The sequence below is a fragment of the Cetorhinus maximus genome, chromosome 14 (genome assembly GCF_964194155.1).
Source record: "Cetorhinus maximus chromosome 14, sCetMax3.hap1.1, whole genome shotgun sequence".
Lineage (NCBI taxonomy): Eukaryota > Metazoa > Chordata > Chondrichthyes > Lamniformes > Cetorhinidae > Cetorhinus > Cetorhinus maximus.
This window is the reverse complement of record NC_135892.1, coordinates 10330009-10355497: the sequence shown is the minus strand read 5'-3', so window position 1 is coordinate 10355497 and position 25489 is coordinate 10330009. Positions and strand designations below refer to the sequence as shown.

General features: G+C 40.8%; 1 protein-coding gene across 1 annotated transcript in view; it reads left to right on the top strand.

Annotated features, from left to right (window-relative positions):
* kif16ba (kinesin family member 16Ba) overlaps positions 1 to 9605 on the top strand; it is a 126479-nt gene extending 116874 nt beyond the window's left edge. Inside the window, exons 25-26 of the mRNA XM_078556474.1 lie at positions 4703 to 4786; positions 9227 to 9605. Of these exons, the coding sequence (XP_078412600.1) occupies positions 4703 to 4786; positions 9227 to 9385 (243 nt within the window). The 3' untranslated portion in view covers positions 9386 to 9605. The remainder of the gene's footprint in view (positions 1 to 4702; positions 4787 to 9226) is intronic.
* Positions 9606 to 25489: the final 15884 nt, after the last annotated feature.

Sequence of the window (25489 nt, the reverse complement as noted above, 5' to 3'; positions counted from 1 at the left end):
AAGCACCTGCAACTGGCCAGTGTCGGACCTACTCCAGGATTTGGAGCCTGAGGATGGAAATCCCGCCCCGCCCCCAAAGAGCTATTGGCCTATCAGAAGCTGGCAGCTCCACCGGGCGTGGTGGTCGCTGCTGCTGGTCCAGCTCCAGAGACTTCACTAGGGATTGTTGTCGGATCCCTGGACTCAGGTGAGTGAGGGTGGGATGGGGATCACTGAAAGGGGGTTGTGGGAGAGGAGGATCAGAGGCAAGGGCAAGGGGGATAGTTTTTAGCGGCCAACCCCCTCCCCAGTGCTGGGCCCCTCAATCAGGCACTAAATGCCTTTGAAAGCGGGACCTCACAGAAGGCCGCAGGCAAACCCAACAGGGTTCACTGGATGGCCTTTGGGAGGCATGGTTAAGTTGTGTCACTCACACTTAATTCCTGAGCCACCAGTAAATTCTGGTGGGCTCAGAGATAATTGATGTCATTAGGCTGAATAGTTAGCCAAATTGACATCCCACTGCAAGCGGACGAGTTTCTCCCACAGCACCCTTCCTGCCTCTGACTTAAGCGTGGGAGGTTTTCCCGCTCCTGGGGCACTGAGGTGCAGCCTCTCCTATGATTAATGACCACCATGTTTCTTGCCACAATGGGCTGCATTAAATCCTGCCCCAGGCGTCATGTCACATTTTTATCATAGTTCCAGAAAAACATTTTAAGAAAAAAAAGTCAGACATTTTACCCTGGATTCTTGTGAGCTGCAACTTAAAATGAAGGCAAAACTTACTGGCTTCTAATTGATATCTATTTGTGAGTACCTGGATTACCACAGTGACTACTTGAACAATGACCTTAAAAGAAAAGGATTGCAGCTGAACATCGCCACCGTGCTGTAGTTTTCAATGACTCATGGCAATACCACAGGAGTTCTGCTAATAGTTCAGAAAAATTGGATTCCAGCATTTTGGTCTATTAAATTTTTATTATCATCCAGAACAAAACAAGAATAGTAATTTGCAAATATGAGTAGCAAGTTAAGCTGGTCAATGAAGACATCATTGTAAGTATACTCCATCATAAAAGAATAGTCCTACAGGAAACACTTTTCAATCAACATGTTAATCAGGAAATGAGATGCATTGAGAAATGATGCGATTGACCTATAGTGCATGCAGCCTGTTTAACTTCGTCAAATAGCTAAGCAATGAATGTAAATTATAGGGATTGCTAAATATATTGCTAGGTGTGGGATGCACAGGGAAGAAGTGTTCAGCCATGATGGTCTATCCATTATTGCATGGTTCAGGCTTGATGGGCCAGATGGTCTCTTCCTGCCTTGGTTCTTGCAGAGTGCTGCATACTTGGTATTAAGAGCATGCTCATCAGAGCTCAGCTTCACTGGGTCGGTCCTGTGATCCGCATGGAGGATTCCTGCATACCAAAGGCAGTACTCTACAGCCAGATATCCCAAGCTTAGATATAAAGACAATCTGAAAGCCAGCCTCGGGACTTTCAAGCTGAATTCCCAACACATGGGGGAAAAACAACCTTGGACAGACCCAAATGGAGAAATCACTGTCATCAAGTGATTTCAACATTTGAGGAGAACAGAATCAAATGCCTTCAGGACAAGCGAGTGCAACGCAAAGCCAATGCCTCCATCCATCTCTGCAACACTGACTTCATATGCTGTATTTGCAATTGATTATGCAAATCGAGACTTTGTCTCATGTGTGACATTAGACTATGTCAACCAAGACTGTGAACTTTGGTTATTTTTGCCGAACGCACACACATCTTGTCGAAGCGCTGGAAGAATCCATCATTCTTTGATGTACAATACCAGCAACTTGTAGATCTATTTGATAATTCTTATACAGTTACTGTGACCTAATGATGTGAGATGTATACAACAGCAGACAACTTGCCAACTGCAATGTATCATTCTTTATGAACTGAGGGACAAACACATCAAATTCTATTGTGGTGACTGAGTGGATCAGCATGACTCAACTGATTGCTTTTTTTTTCTCTTTCATCACTTTGGAAAGTATCTGACCATTACTAACAGTATGAACAATAATGACCAAAGTGTCTGGCACAGTGTATTGTGTACAGTATTGGGAAGACAATGTAGTGTATTCCTTTCTTAATTGTTTTTACTTGTATCCCTCTGTCCTTGTCTTTTGAGGATTCTCTGCATTGATTTTTTTTTCAACCAGTTAAAGCATTCTCCATAGTATTATTATTAGTTTTCTCTCAGTCTGTGGGCTTTCTTTCTTTACAAGGATAAAATAGGTGTCCAATCCCTAAAGCTATTAGCCTGGCAAGCTCGATACATCTGGACTTTGAATAATACACCAAGAATAACCACCATATGTGCATGCAGAACACCTAACTATTTCTTAGAATCCTCAGCTATATTTTGTCATTTTTCCCTTCCCTGTGATTTGTCCAGTATGGTTAAAACATATATGAAGCTTTGAGAAACCCCAGTTTTTTTCCATAGATGGGATCTACGCAATTCATTCCTTCTTGCCTTCCTCTCCATTCCATTCTTACAAGCCAAAATGAGCAAACAGCACTCCTCATTGTTCCGGGCTCCTTCAAAATCTAGAAAATAAGAGATATCTGTTCTTGTTTTTTCTGTCATCTTCTTGGTAGCCCTCATATTTTTGGATCGACCTAGTCTGAAGTCAAAGACTCATCCAGCTGCCACAAGAAACCTCAATTAATATTGCATTTTCTTGATGAACCCATGATTTCAGATGAGGAAACCAAAATGGGATTCGATCTTGATAGGTCTGCGTGTTACATTAATTGTTTGCGTTATGATTGAAGCTTATGCAATTATTATGTTTTGGAACTGTGCCTTTGGTTAAAGGTAGAACGGAAGGGGTCATGTGACCTGTTCTGAAATCTGCTTGACAACAGGCCTGAGGTGGTTAAAGATCGAAGGGAGGCCCAGGTTGTGTTACTGAGATGATTGGTGTAAGGTGTTCACGGTTGGAGACCATGGCAACAATCCAGCAGTTCACAATGGGTAGACCCCGAATCTCCAAAAGTCCTGGAAAGATGTTGAAAGTATTGGGTTGTGCTGTAAATTGTCCATTTACGTCTATGACGAAAGAGAGTTTTGGGGGGGGTCAAGAATAACTGATTAGCATTTCTACTGGTTTCACACTTCCCTACAAATTAATGAATATCACAGACAGACAGAGAAACTCATCCGCCAGCCATTTAAGGATTTCCAGCGATTCTTCCTGGTGTGACCAGAGGGGAGGGCTTTACTGCTGGCAGTGGATTTAGGAAACCCTCTGAAAACTAAGGGGAAGCGCCTAGAAGTGGTCGAAGTTACTACTCTGCAAACAGGGAAATGCAAATCCATTGAAAGCTGGGAGTGATTGTGGACTGTTTGCTTATAAGGACTGTAATTCAGCGTAGAGTGTGACAAATATAAAAGGGGAACATTCCTTTCTGTAGTTTAAAGTATATGTTGGCTACAAAAAGAAAATAGCATCCAGTCAAGAGTGCTTTTAGTCATTTGTTACAATAAAACTCTTAAAACCGTGAAATCTTGTGATTTCATCCATTTCAGCTATTAAACGGAAGCTCAAATTTCTTTTGGTCTCTTCAGGGATTGTAACATTTGCAATGTCTTGCCAATGGGTACTGCCAAGATTGGGATTGTTTGAGTATAGATTTGAGGCAGGTAGAATCAACATTAGAGGTTGGCTTTGCAGCAGTTCATCAATGTAATCAGACATCAACAGAATGATCTGGATTGCTGTTGTAAAATACCTTGAGCTTTTCAAGGTTGATAGCTGGTGTAGGAAACAAAAGATTACTTTGTGGTCACTCCTGTGGCAGATGTTATGATTCCATTTCTGTCCCCTCTAGATGTTTTGAAGCCAACAGTTGCTACAGGTATTTGGTGATGATTTCTTGCTATCTCGTATATCAAATTGATGTTACTGTTTAGTTCTTGTATCAGTAAGGAAATAGCAAACTAAACATGTTGCTATTAAATTCTTGCTCATCCATTGCTAAAAGCTGAATAGGAAATTACATTTAATTAAATAGTTTGGATTCTATTGAAATAAAAACAGAAAATGCTGGAAGAACTCAGCAGCTCTGGCAGCATCTGTGTTGAGAGAAACAGAGTTAACGCTTCGAGTCCATATGACTCTTCTTCAGATGCTGCCAGAGCTGCTGAGTTTTTCCAGCATTTTCTGTTTTTATTTCAATAGAATCCAAACTTTTTAATTAAATGTAATTTCCTATTCAGCTTTTGGCAATGGATGAGCAAGAATCCGCATTCAGCGTCTGCAGTATTTTGCTTTTATCTTAGTGTTAGACTCTATTGTACTTTATTCTGTTTTGATTTTTATGATGTGGGATTTGTTTTACAATGGCATTGCTTTGAAAATGTCCTTAGATTTTGTTCTTTTATTCTCCTCTTTTGGAATTGCTGGAGCACTCAGTCATTTACCTTCTAGGTACAGTAGATAAAATCAAACATTTTCAATCTATTGTGATTTGTGCACAGCTTATCTATCTTCTTTAGAATACTTAAATATACCTGAATGATAGGGTGATAATATTGTACCCTACGGACACAATGTCTGCAGTTATTTACTCAGTGAGAGTTTGAAGTGTTTTCTTAATTTGCTTCTTAAATTTTTGGCAGTGAGACTGATATTCTTGCTTACTTTTTCCAGATTGGCGGCCTAGAATTCCCTCCAAAAAAGTTGTTTGGTAACCGGGATGAAAGAGTGATCGCTGAGAGGCGATCCCACTTAGAGGTATTGTTTAGTTTCTATTCAAGTGTAACGCAAAAACAACTTTCTTAGCCGTAATTATTATCTTCAACAATGAATACGTTTTACTTCCCAACTCAAAAAGCAATAACAAGTGCTTTAAGTGAACACTGAATGCAGCATTGGCAATCTGTGCCTCAGACAGAGAGCACAGGGATGATGGGTGAACAGGATTTGGTGTAATTTAGGATCCTGGCAGCAGAGTTTTGGATGAGTTCAAGTGTATGGAGGGTGGAAAATGGGAGGCTGATCAGGAGAACGTTGGAATGGTCAAGTCTAGAGCTAACAAAGTCATGTCTGAGGGTTTCAGCGGTAGATGGGTTGAGATGGTGATATTGTGGTGGTGTAAGTGGTTGGTCTTGGTGCTGAAACTGATATGTAGCAAAGAACTTTAATTGTGGCTGTCATTTCAAAAATCCAGAAGCAAACTTTCAAGTATAGCCAGAAGATCTTATGTGTCATTGTTGCCACAAAGGTGTCATGTGCAAACAATACAGTAATCCATTTTGGTGCCATCCATGTGCTTACAAAGAAAACAAAAAACAAAACCAAGAAGATTTCAACTCTGATGTCTCACTGCAGATTGAATCAGGTTGGCTTGTTTGATTTCATTATTTTTAAGTTGTCCAACCCCAAATAATCATGCGTATCAAGGTGATAAATATACTTTGCACCACTGAAATTATAGATGTCGTTCCTGTCGGTAGCTCGCACTTTGATATAACTCCCTCTTGCACTGTCAACTTCCCATTTTCGTTTGAACTGATGATGGGCATATGCTCAAGGGCAAAACTGAGAGTCTGTCCATCTTGTTCCCTGAAAGTTTACCTGTTATTGACCCTAACATGGAATGGGTTTGACAGGGAGGTCTTGGAATAGATTGTGAAACAGCCAAATTCATCATCCTTCCCAGCACAGCATTCAAGAGCTTGAGAGAGAAGAAAATGGACAAAAATCAATCATTGCAAGGTTGGCCAATACCAACATGCGTTGCGTGGTTTTTATCCTACTTCAGCTTTTCTTCTTGAAATAAAAACAAAATGCTGTAAAAACTCAACAGGTCTGGTAGCATCTGTGAAGAACATGGTTTTGAAGCACCACTACTGACCAAGCTGGCTGATTTCTAAAGGACATAGCTACTAGACTGAGTCTGTGGCAGGTGGTAAGGGAACCAACAAGAGTGAAAAACCTACTTGACCTCATCCTCACCAATCTACCTATTGCAGATGCATCTGTCCATGACAGTATTGGTAGGACTGACCATTGCTCCAGCCCTTGTGGAGATGAAGTCCCACCTTCACACTGAGGATACCCTTCATCATGTTGTGACTACCATCCTAAATGGGATAGATTTCGAACAGATCTAGCAACTCAAAACTGGGCATCCATGAGGCGCAGTGGGCCATCAGCAGCAGAATTGTATATCACCACAATGTGTAACCTCATGGCCCAGCATATACCCCACTCTACCATTACCATCAAGCCAAGTGATCAATCCTGGCTCAATGAAGAGTGCAGGAGGGCATGCCAGGAGCAGCACCAGGCATACCTAAAAATGAGGTGTGAACCTGGTGAAGCTACAACACAGGACTACTCGCATGCCAAACAGCGAAAGCGGCAAGTGATGGGCAGAGCTAAGTGATTCCAGAACCAAAGGATCAGATCAAAGCTCTGCAGTCCTGCTACATCCAGTTGTGAATGGTGGTAGATGATCCATCTCGGCCTCCTCCTACAGCCCCCAGCATCACAGATGCCAGTCTCCAGCCAATTATATTCACTCCACATGATGTCAAGAAATGGCTGAAGGCACTGGATACTGCAAAGGCCGTGGGCCCTGACAACATTCCAGCAATAGTACTGAAGACTTGTGCTCCAGAACTACCTGTGCTCTTCGCCAAGCTGTCCAGTACAGCTACAACACTGCCTGCAATGTGGAAAATCGCCCAGGTATGTCACTAGTAAGCCCATCAGCAAACGTGAGAGAGGAACGGTCTATGATTGGAGGAGCAGCAAGGAGTGGGAAGGTGAGTGGTAGCATTCATTAAGGTCACATTTCAGAACTAAAAGGTTTGCAGGCAAAAACAGCAACAATCAGCTCAGTGGCGTCCCAAAACATCTCAGGAACAGACCCTCCCTCAAGTAGGTGAAGCACCACAGCCCCATCCATTTTTGGGTTCAGTACCCTGGTTTTTGTATGCCCAGAGACACACACTAGACAAAAGGGAGTCTGCTCTTTGAATCAGAGCTCCGTTTCTTTTCAGCCTGAGCATTGGAACTGCAGCGAGTCTTCAGGGAGGGTAGAGGGCTGCCTGCTGGGAGGCAGTGGGAAGGGGTTGCAAGGGGGAGGCTGTCTGTCGTGGTGGGGGAACAGCCAGGGAGTTGATAGTGTCCTCTGTGATTTTCTGCTTAAGTAGTCAAATGCACGATGGGCAATTGTTTTAGCACCTGTCAGGTCATTTAGGAATCACCTGCCATGTTAGTGTGGCCGTAGCGGCTATAGTGCCAGATATCTCATTAAAGCATTGTTTAATATTGTGACAAAAAAGTAAGCTAATAAATTAGTCTTCTCATTTGAAACTTGTTTATAAAAATGCACATTTTTTTTGTTGTTTTGATAGCGAGATAAATTTCTAATCACTTACCTTTCCAAAATTTTCTCATCAGCCCCAAGAGTGAGAAAAATATTGAAATGTGGCACCTTGCATGAAAAGGTTGGACACCCCTGTCCTAAATGGTGAAAAGTTAGAAATAGTGGCGGTCCAAAGAGACTTGGGGGTTCAGCTAACTTTGTGATTAAAATGCCACAAACAGGCACAGAAAATAATTAAAAGACTAAAGTCCAGCAAGGGGTCGGGGGAGAGGCTATGCTACAACTCGTTATAAAGCCCTCGTTAGACCAAACCTGGAGCACTTTTAGGCATCACACCTTAGGAAGGATATATTGGCCTTGGAGGAAGTGCAGCATAGATTCATCAGAATGATACTTTGGTCTCCAGGGGTTAAATTACCAGGAGAGATTAAGCAAACTAGGATTGTATTCCCTAGAGTTTAGAAGGTTAAGGGGCAACTTAATCAAAGTTTTCAAGATATCAAGAACAGACAGGGTAAGAGAGGGAAACTGTTTCCGCTGGTTGGGGAGTCTAGGACTGGGAGGCATAGTCTAAAAATTAGAGCCAGACTTTGAGTGAAATTGGGAAACACGCCTACACACAAAGGGTGTTAGGAGTTTGGAACTCTCTTCCACAAAGGGCAATTGATAAATTAGCTGTTAATTGTAAATCTGAGATTGATAGACTTTTGTTAACCGAAGTTATACATGGCTTTAGGACAATAGTTAGGTCACAGCCCAGCTATTCTCAATCGCTATCAATGATTTGGATGTGGGGACCAAATGTAATATTTCCAATATAAAAACAAAAAATGCTGGAAAATCTTAGCAGGTCTGGCAGCATGTGTGGAGAGAGAAACAGAATTAACGTTTCAAGTCCGTATGACGCTTCTTCGGAGCGGGGTGCTCTGGGATGGCAGGATTGTCATATGATGAGAGATTGAGGAGACTGGGCCCATATTCTCTGGAGTTTAGAAGAATGAGAGGTGACCTCATTGAAACATACAAAATTCTTACAGGGCCTGACAGGACAGGTGCAGGAAGGATGTTTCCCTTGGTTGGTGGGGATGGTCTCGGAATAAGGAGCATTTAGAACTGACATGAGAAGGAATCTCTTCACTCAAGAGGGTGGTGAATATTTGGAATTCTCTACCCCAGAGGGCTATGTAGGCTAAGTCATTGAGTATATTCAAGACGGAGATTGGTAGATTTCTAGATATTAACGGTTTCAAGAAAGAAAGACTGGGATGGTGTGAGGAAATGGTGTTGACATAGATCAGCCATGATTTAACTGAATAGTGGAGCAGGCTCGAAGGGCCGAATGGCCTACTCCTGCTCCTATTAACCATGATCTAATTGAATAACAGTGGAACAGGCTCAAGAGGCTAAATGGCTGCCTCCTGTTCCTATGTCCCTAAGTTAGAAATCATCCATTAACTCAGTCCACAAAGTAATCATGAAATAATAAAACGCAAAAGGCAGCCATTCAGTTGATCATGTCTTTGCTGGCTCTTTGAAAGACTCACCTAATCAGTCCAATTCCCTTGCCTCTTAAAAGTTATCGTTGAATCTGCTTCCGTTGGCTCATCACCATGCCCCCACACCCTTCCAGGCAGTGGGCAGTGCATTCCAGATCACAACCACTTGCTGTGTCAAGAAATAGCTTCTCATTTCACCCAGTTCCTTTGCCTTAAGCCTGTGTCCTCTGGTTACCGACCCTCCTGCCAGAGAAACCAATTTCTCTCTCTCTCTCTCTCTCTAATTGATTAGTTGTTTTACAGATGAAACATTGTCTGTTCATTCTGTTTCTCTTGTAGAGATACCTCAGGAACTTCCTCACTCTGATGCTAAAGTCTCCAACTTCACCAATAAACCCACACAACAAGGATTTTACACTATCAAAGCATACTCTGTGTGAGTTTACACCCTTCTTCAGGAAAGGAGTTTTTGACTTCAGCAGTCATGGGACTGGGTAATGGTATAAGACAACTGGAAGATTTACTCCATTTTTATTTAAATGTATCAGGACCAAACGCAGTGCCTTCTCACCATCAAACTAGATTTTCTAAACAAACAAGCAGATTATCTAGCATCCAGCAGTTTTATTATGAAAGATATCAAAAGTTCCTTCTGTTTACATTTTAAAATAAAGCACCATCATATGCTGTGTAAAAATAGCATATGTACAGTTAATAAGCTCTGTCTAGTGCTAAAAATGATTTTCTTCCACTGTAGTCCATTGAATAAAACGCTCCAGCAACTAGAGGCAAAAGCTCACATTGCACCAGTCCAGCAGGGAACAACTGATAATTGCAATGCTTCATGCCACAAGCCAAACTGTGTTGATCTAGGGTAGTAACAATCGTTAAAAATACCAAATGATGCATTTCTTTCTCCGTAGTTATCACCAAAGCTATTCCAGTGTGAACCATTAGCTGAATTGCTCCAGTCACCACTAAGTCCCTAACCATTATAAAGGTACAAAGAGTCCAGCTTTAAAAGTAACCTTTTTGGAAATTCGACTACATGTTAATCATGGACTTTACGTCTTTAGTTTTACTGAGATGCTTTTGGCCAAAAAAATGGAACAGATGCTTTTGATATTGATTTTAACTAATCACAGACCCATTTGATAACTGCTCTACTCATCTGATAAAAGTGTATTTAACAAGTACAGTAATATCTGTGCCCATGACTACTTATAGTGGCCCAATGGTGTATAATTGTTTAACCTGGTGTGGATCCCACAATGTTGCTTTCACTGTCTGAACCTCAAAACGTTGCAAAGTTTAAGTTGAACTAAGTTAGCAACTCACCTTGATTTTGAAGTGGCCTGTTATGGCCAGCAATGGCCACCTAACTGTTGTAGAAATCATTTTCCTATATGGGCCAGTTATGGCTATAACAGGTTACTGCTAGAAATGTGTAGAATGTGTTTTAGGAAATCACACTGGGGAACATTTTGAATCAATGCTACAAAATATTTTGTTATTACCCATGAATAGATATCTCGAGCTTTCCAGCATTTTTAATTGATTCTGGTTTAAAGTTAATTGTACGTTTAAAAGAATGCTTCCTTCCTTAAAATCACTTGGCCTTCCGAAATTTAAGTGAGAGTTTGAGTTGACGATGGGCTGTGTAAAACCTTTGGGATGGAGTTTCATCTCTGGCATTGGCACAGAATGGACCACATCAGATCAGCTGCTTGCTATACTGAGCACCAGGTATTCATTCCACTGCAGACAGTGAAACTAAATATCAGACACTGCATATAGCAGGCAGCTGATCTGATGCTCCCTACCCCAGTCTGCACCACCACCTAAGACAAATTCCTACTCCGTTATTTTTTGACATTTTGCAGACAAGTAAAAATAAGCGGAACAAATTTTTTTTTAAAACTTGTTCATTTCACTGACACATAGTGTTGTTCTAAGAAATAATCTGTTCCTACTGATTTAGTAAACAAGCTTACATAATGGGATAACATTATAATAGGCACTTATTGTAAAAGCGGGGTTTTCAACTAAAACTTTGCAGCTCCAGGAATTGTACAAATGCACATGTTTCATGTCCCTGTGGAATTGTATTGTGCTGTTCACATCACTGGGCTCTAAATTACTTTGCAGTCGCAAAAGCAGAGCTCAGTAATGCAACCAGAAATTTAAATCGAGTTGTGTCAGCAATGCAGCAGAATACTTGACTTGTGGATCTGTTTCTTAAAAGTTGTGTGAAGGCAAAATTGGGGGAGCACACCAGGGAGTGAGATGTCGGAATTCTTGGCTTGTTTCCACTTTCAATATTTAAAATGCAGGACTTGCCACGCTGTGGTAATGATTTATACGCTGCACAATCAACAACAACAACTTGCATTTATATAGCACCTTTAATGTAGTAAAACGTGCCAAGCTGCTTGACGCTTGACCTGGCGACCCTTTGATCACTTGCTGAGACTGTTGACCTGAGTGGGGTGCAACTATAAGACTCCATTCATCCTACTGGGTTAACTATGCCTGAGAAGTTACAGGGAATCTAAGCTGACTACTACATCAAAGCAAGCATGAACAGAAGTGAGTTGTTAAGAAGTACAGGAAAAATGAGAGGGGTAATAACATTATACAATTTTGTACAAAGTATCATCTTTTTATGTTAATGTTTAGTATAATTAAGAAGCAGTCGGAATTGGTGTCATTTTAGTGTGCAGAATCACCCATTCGTTGCAGGCTGAAGTTCCATTGGGCATCCCTATTATTGTTACTGCTTAGTTTTTGTATCATTGATCAATTAACATTGTCAGGTATTTTATTGAGGTAGCCTTTCAATAAAAGTGATAATCACATCCTCAACTAATTAATTATTCAGAAATGTTATTGATGGACTTCTGAAAATAATTCCTTGAAGTAAAATAGTTTTTAATGGTTTTTTTGTACCATTTCTAAATGCTGAACTATTTGCTGGTGATGTTTATTTAGCAAAAGCACTGCCACAATCTATGCATATTATTGCAGACATTTGGGGAAATCACACCAAAGTTTTAAACCGATTGGTGACAATGCTTACTTAATTGCTATAGCCTACAGTATATCGAAGAATGTTGCTGTGCTGATCATAATTTCTCTCCTTGATGTACCATTCAAATTTTAGTTTACCGCTTGAAGTTAAATATGTGTACATATTTATCTTGCAGTTTAAATATATTTGTTAAATTAAAAACCATAATTGCTTCTTTGGCTTTCCATAATGGCCTATGCTTTTTAATTATTCAAAGGTTTACAGGTGGTCATCTCAGTTCATAAATCTTCCATACAATTAGAAAATGGTGAATTATTCTGATGTGGAATAGCATTCGTAGCTACTTGGTAAGGAACAAAATGTTGGTTGAGATGGTGAACCGAAATTGGTATGTGGTGACTGGGACACAATTCATAATTCATTAACATGGTCTGAAGCACAATTTCACATGGAATAAATTACTTTGAAGCACAGCCCCTGTTGTTTGGAAAACTTGGATATCATTTGTCCAAGATGGATTTTATAGGCTAAAATTTGACCTGTATGTACTGTGCAATAAAAATTAATCCCACCCACACCAAAGGCACCTTAAACTATTGTCCCATGAAGATCAGTTAAATAGGAATAGTATCCCATGACTTCCATTAATTTTTCTGGTAACTTGATTGCAAAGAGATGGTGGAAACAATCCAGAAATGTTGTAGTGTGTGCTTTTTCACCACGTTATGGATGCAAAACTTTTACTGTATGGAGTTTGTAATTTCTGTTGTATAGTCTATTAGTGAATAACGACCATTACTACTTTTGAGTAGTTTTCATGTGAATGGAGCTACACTGAACAGCTTATGGTTCACAAGTTTTACATTTATAATGTCGTTGGTGACAATCATAAAGTTCATTAAACCAGTTATGGTCCTGATTGTAGGCTGGTTCTAATACATGTACTTAGCTACTAGGTAGACTGTTAAGTAACAAGGAAACAATATAAATATTGTACATGGAAATATGAGTAAAGTTTTTTAAAGTATTTTTTTTAGTAAATATTTGAATTTATTGAGGGCCCTGTAATTACCAAGATGATCTATTTGTAAACTGTGTATATAAGCATAAATAATGCAAATCTCAGCCTGATTCTGCACCTAATTGTATAATCATTTATAATTTATAACTGCGGTGAATGCACTTTCTGTGTGTTTTTATAGTGTTTAAAACTGCTATTTGTAAACTCACTGACCTCAAATAAAATGTTAAACTGAACAGCTGCTCGCATTCTGCTCCTTGTATGCATAAAACTAAAAGCTTCATTTATGAAGGAACAACATTTCAGATGTTTGGAAATAAGATTGCATTCTCATGAGATCAATAGAACATTGCTGCACAGATTGTTGGTGTCAGCACCATATGTACCAAACAACCACCGACCAAGGGCACCAAGCAAGTTTAGTCCCTATTATCACACTTGTGTAGTCTGAGAATTTATGGGAATAGAAGTTATTCCCACAGTTGTTCCATCATCTACTCTCACTGCTTCCAATTACTTCCCAATTTAATAATTATCCTATTAAGTACAAAACCAGACATCTCCAGTGGGAGCTTGTTCATTAATACATTAACTATAGTTTCTACAAGTCATTACATGGAACATGGGAGTGATCAATTGTTTATGCAATGAGGGCAGCAATATAGAACATTTCCTCTCTGAGATGTAGGTTGTAAGAACTTTTTTTGTTCTTAAATCATTAAGTATGAATTGTAAAAGTCAAACCAACATTTGAGATGGTCATTAGTGAGCTGGTTGGCACCCCATTCACCATCTTAAACATTCAGTCCCTTCATAACAGTACAATGTGGCTGCACTTTGTGCTATCTATAAGATGCATGACAACAATTCATCAAGGCTTCTTCAACAGCACCTCTCAAATCTGTGACCACTGCCACCTAGAAGGGCAGCAGACATAGGGGAAAACCACTCCTCCAAGTTCCTCACCAAATCATGCACCACCCTGACGTAGAAATACATCATTCTCTTATTGTCACTGGGTCAAAATCCTGAAACTCCTTACCTAACAGCACTATAGGAGTTACCTTCACCACATTGACTGCAATGATTTAAGAAGGTCACCACCACCCTCTTGGGGACAATTAAGGGGTGGCAATAAAGGCTGGCCTTGCCAGTGATGTCCACATCCTGTGAATGAATAAATAGAAAATAATCAACTTTGAACTAAACCTAATTCAATAAACGTTACAACTAGGCTATCTTGCATTTATAATAATGCCTTTCACATCCTCAGGTCATCCCAAAGAGCTTCACAGATTTTGAATTGCAATCACTGTTGTAAATGTGGCAGACCATTTTCACACAACAAGGTCCCATTAACATCAATGAGCTAAATGATCAGATAATATGGTTTTCGCAATATTGCTCAAAGTATAAATTTGTCAAGGACACCATTAAAAACTCTCATCATCTTCAAATAGCACTGTGGAATTTTTAATGTCCACTTGAGAGGAGCAGACCCAGCCTAAGTTTATCTTCTCATCTGAAAGATAACGCCGCCGGCAATGCAGCACTGCCTCAGCACTGCACTGAAGTGTCAACTGAGATTGTGCTCAACTTTCTGGAGTGAGGCTCCTGCCCATAGCTTTCTGACTCGGGGTAAGAGTGAGCCAACACTGACACCATTTCATTGTAAGTAATGAATAAATCTGGATATGTAGATCAAATGCTGAAATTACACATTCATTGTTTCAGTAACAGGAATGGGTGATCAATGAAAATCATAGTAAAATCTTATTGCCTTGGACCAAAGCATGAAAGGAAGGCAAAACATTTAAGGCAAATTGCATGCCCCTCAATTGTTCATTTTGATAGCCACCTATGGAAAGCACTAATGCTTATGGCCCAGAACTCAAAGCTTCCTAAATGATGAAGTTAAGACATAATACATTCCAATATCGATTAAAGAAATCCCAAGCGCACACATCTATTATCCAGCATTGCTGTCATTGTATCAGCATTATTTACAAATGCAGACCTTCTGCTTACTAATAGCTTGTCAGCATGAGGTTAACACATTTCAAAATCATCAACTTGTCTTAGTGGTGAGATGGAAGAAGTTACTAACCTTGAATTGCCAGTTGCAGGAAGTTACAGAGCAAGGCACTTCCTTGAAGGGAAGAAAGAAAAATTGGCTGGAGCAGATCTTTGTTCATGTTCTTTTATCATTTCATTACAAAATGCCATTGATGGGATTTTCCTGCTCGACATGGATGGGCAGAGGGCAGATCTCAAATCGAGGCTTAAAAATAAATTGGAAAGAAAGTGGAAGCAAGAAAATATCAGGAAGAATTATAGGTTACAAGTAATTGTAATAAATTTATTACTATTATTAACTGTCTCCAATGCAGAGAAATTATTTTAGACATTAGGTAGATCATTCATGCTTTAATTTTCTTCTACGATATTGTCTTAATTCTAATGAGATTTTATGCTCCTGACTAATCATTTATTCTCTCTATATTATATACTGTGAAGCTCAACAGGTTATCTCTCATTGGGTTCCATTGCTTTTAAGCGATATATATACAATTGTAATAATGCTTGCACTGTCTGAAGGATTAAAAATTGCAATATAATTATTTAATTTTTTTAGTCTTATATAACACACGTAGTAGCAGGGAAGAGAATACATTACTAACATGTATGCTAGACTGAATTAAAAGATTTAATTTTATCTTTAGGCTTAGAAAACAGCATCACCCTTGTAATTTACGATATCATTTGAACCCCTTTGATGCAATTGCCATTGGCAATTACTCCCAAGTATCTGTTACTGTCTGCATAACCTTTCATGATGCTATTAGTTTTCCCAGTTCGGCACTATTCTGAACACTGAGAAAGCAGATTATATTTATGCGAAGAACTATATGTAATTTATAATGATGGTGATTGCCTTCCTAAACCACTGTTATGTTTATGTTATTTTCATCTGCATATTTAAAGGTTAACCATATAACTGGTTTGACATGTTTAGGTTAGACATCTATAAAAACTTAATCTGCAAATTACATCATTTCAACAAATTGGCCGCAATGGAAATAAAAGAAAATACCAAACCATCTAGCGCACAAAAATGACACCCAACATATAATGATGTCCCTAGGGAAAATATGGTGATGTACAGATTGTTTCACATACTCCAGAGTGAGTGAACTTGAGGACACCAGTAATTGTTAAATCTCTCCTGACAGCTCAGCCAACCAGCTCAGTCAGTAGATATATGGGCCATTGAGATCAGGAAAACCTCAGGCTAGGTCCTTGTCTGCCTTTCAGCACTTGCCTGCATCCACACCTCCCCCACCACTTCACCCCAAAGCACCTGTAATGCTTCCCCAGGACCCTGTGAGCACTTTATCCATACTCATTACTGTTGACCTGCCCCTGACAAAAACTGACGTTGCCATTCATTCCTGACCATCCACCCACCACACTTGTTCCCACAATCCAGGATCCCAGGCTGGGCACTTCCATACCCTGCTGCTGCCATCTGTGTTTTCATGCATCAAATCATGGTAAAATCTTATTGCCTTAGACCAAAACATTAAAGGAGGGCAAAGCTTTTAAGGCAAATTGCATGCCCCTCAATTGTTCATTTTGATAGCCTTGTATAAAAAGCACTAATGCTTTCATATGGCCCAGATCTCAAAATGTCTTTAATTATGAAGTTAAGACATAATGCATTCCAATATCAGTTAAAGAAATCCCAACTACACACATCTCCCATCATGCACACCCCTCCAACCCCTACCAGTGCTCCTATACCCCAGGACTAACCTTCCAACATTACCTAAACATAGGGGCCTTCTCTTCCTCGAGCATAAACAATACCTGCCAGCCATCTGCATCCTGCAACATCATCTCTCTATCCTGGATTTTGGAAAGATAAAGTTATCTACATTCTTAAACAAACATCTAATGATGAAGTCTGCTGATTTACATTTTTGCACATAGTAACAGAATTCAACCTGAATTTATCACCAACATCGCTATAACTTTGATAATAAAAATGCAATCACTGTAAATTGATATGTTGTACACATATATGGGAGGACCTTCTGAATCATTGTGAGTGACTCCGCAGTTGAACTTACAACTGAGTAATGTGGTTATAATTATGAATCAGTTCCTGAACCAGAAAAAGTCATCCAACCTATGGAAGCGTCAGTGAGAGATAACCAGCTCATAGGATTTAGGGCCATAACTAAAGCAACAGACAAAATATCCCATCTGAAATATTTGCAATCTCCTTACAGATTACGACGTGAGGAATACTCCTCCACTTACACCATAGGATTCCAGGCAAGACCTGGTATATTGTTGACTTCTGAACTAGAGGTGGCAGAATTGGTGGAGGATGAAGGGTTGAACGTGGAGGTTGGTGGAAGGTAAAGATGAGATGGACTCTATTGTCATTCTGGAACTTAAGAGACTTTACAACCTTCTGGACTCAACAGATCAGAACCTCTGCACCCACTTCTTCAACAGGTGCTGGTAGTGATTCTGCTTTTCTCATTTACAGCCTCCCTGGACCCATCTTTTGTTTCTTCGCTTGTCCTATCGCCACCCCCATTTGTGCCATCATGCCTTTTGCCATTTACTCATTCCTGCCTTCCACCCTATCACAGACTTTCCCATTGTTCTTTTTCTCCTATTCCCTGCCCTCTGTACCTGCTTAAAAGCTGCTACATCACCAACATTTTTCCAGTTCTGACGAAAGGCCATTGGCCTGAAAAGGTTAACCCTGTTTCTCTCTCCACAGAGGCCGGCAGACCTGCTGGATATTTCCAGAATCTTCCGTTTTCATCGGACTCCGGGGTGCTCTTTTCTCAGTTGATGCTGAAACGATGGTTTCTGTATCTTTTTGCTGAGTGGTTAATTTGATATTTTTTTAAAATAACTCTGTTACCAGCAAGTTCTGTTTACTGGTTGCCACAGCAACCACTTTCAGTTCTTTGTCCTCCAGAATTCAGAAACACTGCTTTAATTGTTGCAAGATATTGCTTCTTTCTCCCCCCAGGGAAATCTATTGGAACACAATAGGAAGCAAGCAATGTTTTCAAATTCATAATTTCCATCTTGCCTTCAGACTCTAATAATTGTAGCAGTATTGCAGTTTACATGGTGCTGTGGCATTGAGGTTAAGTTTGATGTTTGGGAGCACTTGTTGTGACTTTAATCTGTCGCTTAACCTTCAATTTTCCAGTTCACACTGGAACCCAGCCCAAAGGTCATACTTACTGCAGAAGCATCCACAGTTGCCCATCTGTTTCGAAACACACTTTGCCATCAGTCAGATATGGTGGAGAAGAGGACAGGGTAGGAAGAGGCACACAGGCCGAAAGATGTCACTTGGCCAAGAATGCAGATGGGAAAGTGGTTTGAGGTATGGACCTGCATCACAGGCAATGCTGCACCATGAAAAGTGAAGTCCTTGGAAATGAAATGTCAGTTATTCCTAACAAAGCTTAGCATTCAGGCTTAACAAAACGAAGCCAGCATGGGTACACTATTTTAGGTATAAAACAAGCATATTGAGTAAGGAATTCCATTAAAGTATGTACTAAAATTTATGAAATCAAGATACTTGAAAAGCAGGTGTGCATAAAGAAGGCCATTGGCCACCTTGTTCTAAATTCAATCTTTCACCATTCTGATTAATCTGATACTAACTGTACAATAATAGCACAGTAGATTGAATCTTCTCCAAACTCAATGATTTTCCTTTCTGTCCCCATGTTTCTTGAAGAAATTGGAACACGCGGGATAAACTTCCACAGGAACTAGCAGCCCTCCAGTACCTTGAGTAAATGAACATTGACTGGCCAGAGAGAATTGCACATTGACTGTGGAGGTGTCGTGGCTGAACCTGATCTTCGTCTCACCCAACATGTGTGCTTCCAACACATCTCACTCTACAGTGATTAAAATGATACTGGGCCTAAAAGGGTTACATTATGAGGACTGTTGTACAGACTAGGCTTTTATTCTTGAATAAAGTAGATTAAGGGGTGATCGAACTGAAATGTTTAAGATGATTAAAGGATTGATAGGGTAGATAGAAAAAATGTACAAGGATGATTAAAACCAGAACTGAGAGATTATACCTATCAGGAAAGATTGAACAGGCTGGGATTTTTTTTCCCCTCTGCAAAAGAGAAGGTTGAGGAGAGGGGTTACCTTTAATATTTATGAATGGGTTTGATAGGATAAACATAGAGATGTTTCCACATGCAGCTGTGACCAGAACGTTTTTTTTGTGGGTGTCGCTGGCATTTGTTACCCATCCCTAATTACCCTTGAGCTGAGTGGCTTGCTCGGCCATTTCAGAGGGCTGATAAGAGTCAATCACGTTGCTATGGGTTTGGAGTCACGGAGGCCAGACAAGGATGGCAGCTTTCCTTCCCTAAAGGGCACTAGTGAATCAAATAGGTTTTTACAACAATCAATGATAGTTTCATGGTCACCGTTGCGGAGGCTGCCTTTATATGCCAGATTTATTAGCTGAATTTAAATTCCACCAGCTGCCATGGTGGGATTTGAACTCATGTCCCCCAGAAGATTAGTCTGGGTCTCTGGATTACTAGCCCAGTGACATTACCACTGCACCACCATTTTCCCCACCGGGGACTTAAATATAAGGTAATCACCAATAAATCCAATCAGGAGAACTTTCTTCACCCAGAGAGTGGTGAGTGGAATCTATTACCACTCTCTGTTGAGGTGAACGGTGTAGATGCATTAAAGCAGGAAGCTAGATAAACAGATGAGGGAAAACATAAGAGAAGGATTTGATCATGGCATTGGATGAAGAGGGGGAGAAGAGACAGAGCATTAATATAGGCATGGGTCAGTTCAGCCAAGTGGCCTAATTCGGAGCTGCAAGTACTTTGAAATGTCTATTTCTTCTGGTGGGGAGTCCAGAACAAGGGGCCTTCACCTTAAAATTAAAGCTAGACTGTTAAGGGGTGATGTCAGGAAACGCTTTTTCACACCAAGAGTAGTGGAACGATGAAACTCTTTCCATCAGAAAACTGTTGAGGCTGGGAGCGGGAGGGTAATTAAAATCTCACAACTGAGATCGATAGATTTGTGTGGGGTAAAGGGATTAAGGGTCAGCAGCCCAAGGTGGCTAAATGGAGTTTAGATACAGATCAGCCCTGATCCAATTGAATTCTGGAACTGGCTTGAGGGGCTGAACAGCCTCCTCCGGTTCCAATTATTAGGAGCAAGTTTTCTCAACCCTCGTTCTTTTTTCCCAGGAAATGATTTGAAAAATTCAAATAAATTGGGATTCACTTGCAAAAATTTTCACTGAATCATTTCAGTGACCTACATCAAATGTATTTTGATGGGCAGTGTGCTTGTTTCTCTTAGATAGACCTCATTTTTCATGTTTACTTTTCAAAGCTGGGTTGAATGATTAAATAAGTCTCGCGGGATAACGTTAAACCGATTTGTACAGTCTGGGTCCCTGTTTAGCATCTCATCAGGCAATCAAATCAGAATTCTATTCACTAATACATTTTATACTGTGCCTGGAATAACTCCTCATAAATTAAGCAACCTTGAGGGCCTTAAGTGACTTGGGTAACTGAATCCATCAGATTTTTGCAATATTCTAAATCCAATTATAAACTGTGCAACTAAATGAGCACTAAAGACACTAATTACACACATACAGACCGTGTAGCTGGGAAGGCAAAGTCATCTTAATGGACGTGATCGAATCGAGCTACTTTAGAAGTTGAACTAAAACTAATCCATAAAGAGATTGAACTTCCTCTTGCTCAACAAAATTTAATGATGGTGCTGCAATATTTGAGCTTCCAGAACTCAGTGCACGACTTCCAAAAGGTTTCAGTGTTACCAAGTCAAATTCTAAAAGTTTAGGTCTTTTCTGTACCTAAATACTACTGGGCATGCAGTAGGAGAATTGCTGAAAGATTTAGCATGGTTCTTCCTTTTGAAAGACAAATTTCAAATTAAAATTCCACACCTAACAAGTGAATTTCCTTGGGCGTTCTCCCTCTCTCTCTCTCGCTCGCTCTCTCTCTCTCTCTCTCTCTCTCGCGCTCTCTCACTCTCTCGACATGATTTTTGGCGAAAAACCCACTTACATGTGAAAACAATTGAAGTTTAAGTCGTTGAACAGGAACAGTTCTAAGGAAATTTGACAGGCTGATCATCTTTTATCTGCAAAGAGCACAAATGAAAGGCCCAGGAAAGAAAGTAATGTCATCAACATCTGCAGAATGCAGAAAAGTAATTCAAAAATGTAATAGAATGCTGGGTTATATTGCCTGAATAATAAGATATATTATATATAAGTATGTATCCTTTTTTGATTCATTCATGGGGTGTGAGTGTCACTGGCAAGACCAACATTTATTGCCCATTCCTAGTTATGCCTTGAGAAGGTGATGGGTCACCTTCCTGAATCGCTCCAGTCCATTTGGTGCAGGTACAGCTATCATGCGGTGAAGAAGGTAGTTCTAGGATTGTGACCCAGCGACAATGAAGTGATATATTTCCAAACCAGGATGGTGAGTGACTGGCAGGTGAACTTGCAGGTGGTGGTGTTCCCAGGCATCTGCTGCCCTTGTCCTTCTAGGTCGTAGAGGTCACAGGTTTGGAAGGTGCTGTCGAAGGAGACTTGACGAGTTGCTGCAGTGCATCTTGTAGATGGTACACACTGCTGCTACTGCGCATCGTTGGTGGATGGAGTGAAAGTTCAGGGTGGTGGATGGGGTGCCAATCAAGTGAGCTGCTTTGTCCTGGATGGTGGTGAGCTTCTTGAGTGTTGTTGGAACTGCACTCATCCAGGCAAGTGGAGAGTATTCCATCACACTCCTGACACACTTGTGCCTTGTAGATGGTGGACAGGCTTTGGGGAGTCAGAAGTGAGTTACTCGCCACAGAATTCCCAGCCTCTGACCTGCACTTGTAACCACAATATTTATATGGCTAGTCCAGTTCAGTTTCTGGTCAACGGTAACCACCAGGATGTTAATGCTGGGGGATTCAATGATGTTATTGCCATTGAACATTGAGGAGAGATGGCTAAATTCTTTCTTGTTGGATATAGTCATTGCCTGGCACTTGTTTGATGTGAATGTCCAGAGTATGCCAAGCATTAATCAGCTCCCATATGGACTACTGTGCTCAATTCTGATTACCACGCCAGAAACCACATATGCATCTACTGGAGAGAGTCCAGCAAAGAATGAGATTGATCCCAAGTGTAATAGGAAATCAAAACAGAAAATGCTGGAAATACTCAGCAGGCCTACCAGCATTTGTGGAGAGAAATAGAGTTAACATTTCAGGTCGTGATGACTGTTCATTGAACCGTTCTGATGAAATGTCATCAACCTGAAATGTTAACCTTGTTTCTCTCTCCACAGATGCTGCCTGACCTGCTGAGTATTTCCAGCACTTTCTGTTTTGATTTCAGATGTTCAGCATCTGGACTATTTTGCCTTTGTCCATGTGTAACGAGGATGTCCTATCAGACAGTATCAAGAAACACAGGCTCTACTCTCTAGGGAGAACATAAGAAATAGGAGCAGGAATGGGCAATTCGGCCCCTCTAGCCTGTCCCGCCATTCAATAAGATCATGGCTGATCTGCCCCAGGCTTCAACTCCTCTTTCGTGCCACCTCCTCATAGCCCTCAACTCCCCGATATTTCAAAAATCTATCTACCTCCTCTTGAAATGCTTTCAGTGATCTAGTCTCCACAACTCTCTGGCGTAGAGAATTCCAGGCATTCATTAGCCTCTGAGAGAAGAAATTCCTTCGCATCTCAGTTTTAAATGAGTGTCCACTTACTCTGTAACTATGTCCCCTAGTTTGAGATTCCCCCATTAGTAGAAAAACCTTCTCAACACCTACCCTGTCAAGCCCTCTCAGAATCTTGTACATTTTAATAAGATCACCCCTCATTCTTCTAAACTCTAATGAATAAAGGCCTAACTTGTTTAGCCGTTCTTGATAAACCAACCCCTTCATCCCAGGAATCAGCCTAGTGAATTGCTTTTGAACTGACACCAATGCCAGTATATCCTTTCTTAAATACGGGGACCAAAACTGTACAAAGTACTCCAGGTGCGGCCTCACCAACACCTGTACAGCTGTAACAAGACTTCCCTATTTTTAAACTCCAACCCCCTAGTAATACAGGCCAAAATTCCATTTGCCTTCTTAATTACTCGCTGCACCTGCATGCTAACATTTTGTGTTTCATGCACCAGAACACCCAGATCCCTCTGTGCTACACTTTTTTGGAGTCTCTCTCTATATAAATAATAGTCTGCCTTTTGATTCTTCCTACCAAAGTGCATGACCTCACACTTTCCTACATTAAATTCCATCTGCTAAGTTTTTGCCAACTCACTCAGCCTGTCTATAACCCCTTGCAGATTCCTTATGTCCTCATCACAACATGCCCTCCCACCTATTTTTGTATCATCAGCAAATTTGGATACATTACACTCTGCCCTCTCCTCCAAGTCATTAATATAGATAGTAAATAATTGAGGCCCTAGGACTGATCCTTGTGGCACTCCACTAGTTACATCTTTCCAACCTTAAAAAGACCTGTTAATCCTGACTCTCTGACTTCTGTATGTTAACCGATCCTCAATCCATGCTAATACATTACCCCCAATACCGTGAGCTCCTATCTTGTGCAATAACCTTTTATGTGGCACCTTATCAAATGCCTTCTGGAAATCCAAATACACTACATCTACCAGTTCCCCTTTATCAACTCTGCTTGTTATTATCGTCAAAGAACTTTAGCAAATTTGTCAAACATGATTTCCCTTTCATAAAACCATGTTGACTCTGTTTGATTGAGTTAAGCTTTTTTTAAATGTCCTGCTATTTCTTCCTTAATAATGGAGTCTAGCATTTTCCCAACAACAGATGTTAGGCCGACTGGCCTATAGTTTTGGTCTCCCTCCCTTCTTGAACAGGGCCATCACAGTAGCAGTTTTCCAATCCGCTGAGAACTTCCAGAATCCAGTGAGTTCGGGAATATTCTTGTCCAATGCCTCCACTATCTCTGCAGCCACTTCCTTTAAAACCCTTGGATGCAGGCCATCAGGTCCTGGCAATTTGTCTACCTTTATCCCATTAGTTTGTCAAATACTTTGTCCCTCATGATAGGGATTGTTACAAGATCTTTCCTATTAGAAGAGGGCAAAAGATTGCACCTGGAGTTACATAAGCTGGGAAATAGCCTTCAGCATAGACAAGTGTCTAGTTTTGAATGCCTTTACACATAATAAAAGGTACAGAGTATAACAGGAGTGGTTGTTTTTAGTATTAATTAATAGGATGTGGGTGACACTGGCTAGGTCAGCATTTATTGTCCATCCCTAATTGCCCTTGGAAGGTGGTGGTGAGCTGCCTTCTTGAGCTGCTGCAGTCCATGTGGTGTAGGTACACCCACAGTGCTGTTAGGAAAGGAGTCCCAGGATTTAGACCCAGCAACAGTGAAGTATCAGCGATGTACTTCCAACTCAGGATGGTGAGTGGCTTGGAGGGGAACTTCCAGGTGGTAGTGTTTCCATGTGTCTGCTGACCTTGTCCTTCTAGATGGTAGTGGTTGTGGATTTGGAAGGTGCTGACTAAGGAGCCTTGGTGAGCTCCTGCAATGCATCTTGTAGACACACACTGCTGCCACTGTACGTCAGTGGTGGAGGGAGTGAATGTTTGTGGATGAGGTGCCAATCAAGCAGCTGCTTTGTCCTGGATGGTGTCAAGCTTCTTGGGTATTTTTGGAGCTGCACTCATCCAGGCAAGTGGAGAGTATTCCAACACACTCCTGCCTTGTGCCTTGTATATGGTGGACAAGCATTGGGGAGTCAGGAGGTGAGTTACTCTCCGCAGGATTCCAAGCTTCTGACCTGCTCTTGTAGCCACAATATTTATATGGCTCATCCAGTTCAGTTTCTGGTCAATAGTAATGCCCAGGATGTTGATAATGGGGGATTCAGCAATGGTAATCGCATTGAATGTCAAGGGGTGATGGTGAGATTCTCTCTTGCCGGAGATGGTCATTGCCTGGCACTTGTGTGGCACGAATGTTATTTGCCACTTATCATCCCAAGCCTGGATATTGTCCAGGTCTTGATGCATTTGGACTGCTTCAGTGTCTGGGCAGTCACGAATGGTGCTGAACATTGTGCAATCATGCAGTCCAGACCTTATGATGGAAGGAAAGTCATTGATGAAGCAGCTGAAGATGGTTGGGCTGAGGACACTACCCTGAGGAACTCCTGCAGTGATGTCTGGAACTGAGATGATTGACCTCCAACAACCACAACCATCTTTCTTTGTGCTAGGTATGACTCCAACCAGCAGAGAGTTTTCACCCTGATTCCCATTGGCTCCAGCTTTTCTAGGGCTCCTTAATGCCACTTTCGATCAAAAGCTGACTTGATGTCAAGGGAAATTGAAATACATCAAGGACTCTCACCCCACCTCTGGAGTTCAGCTGT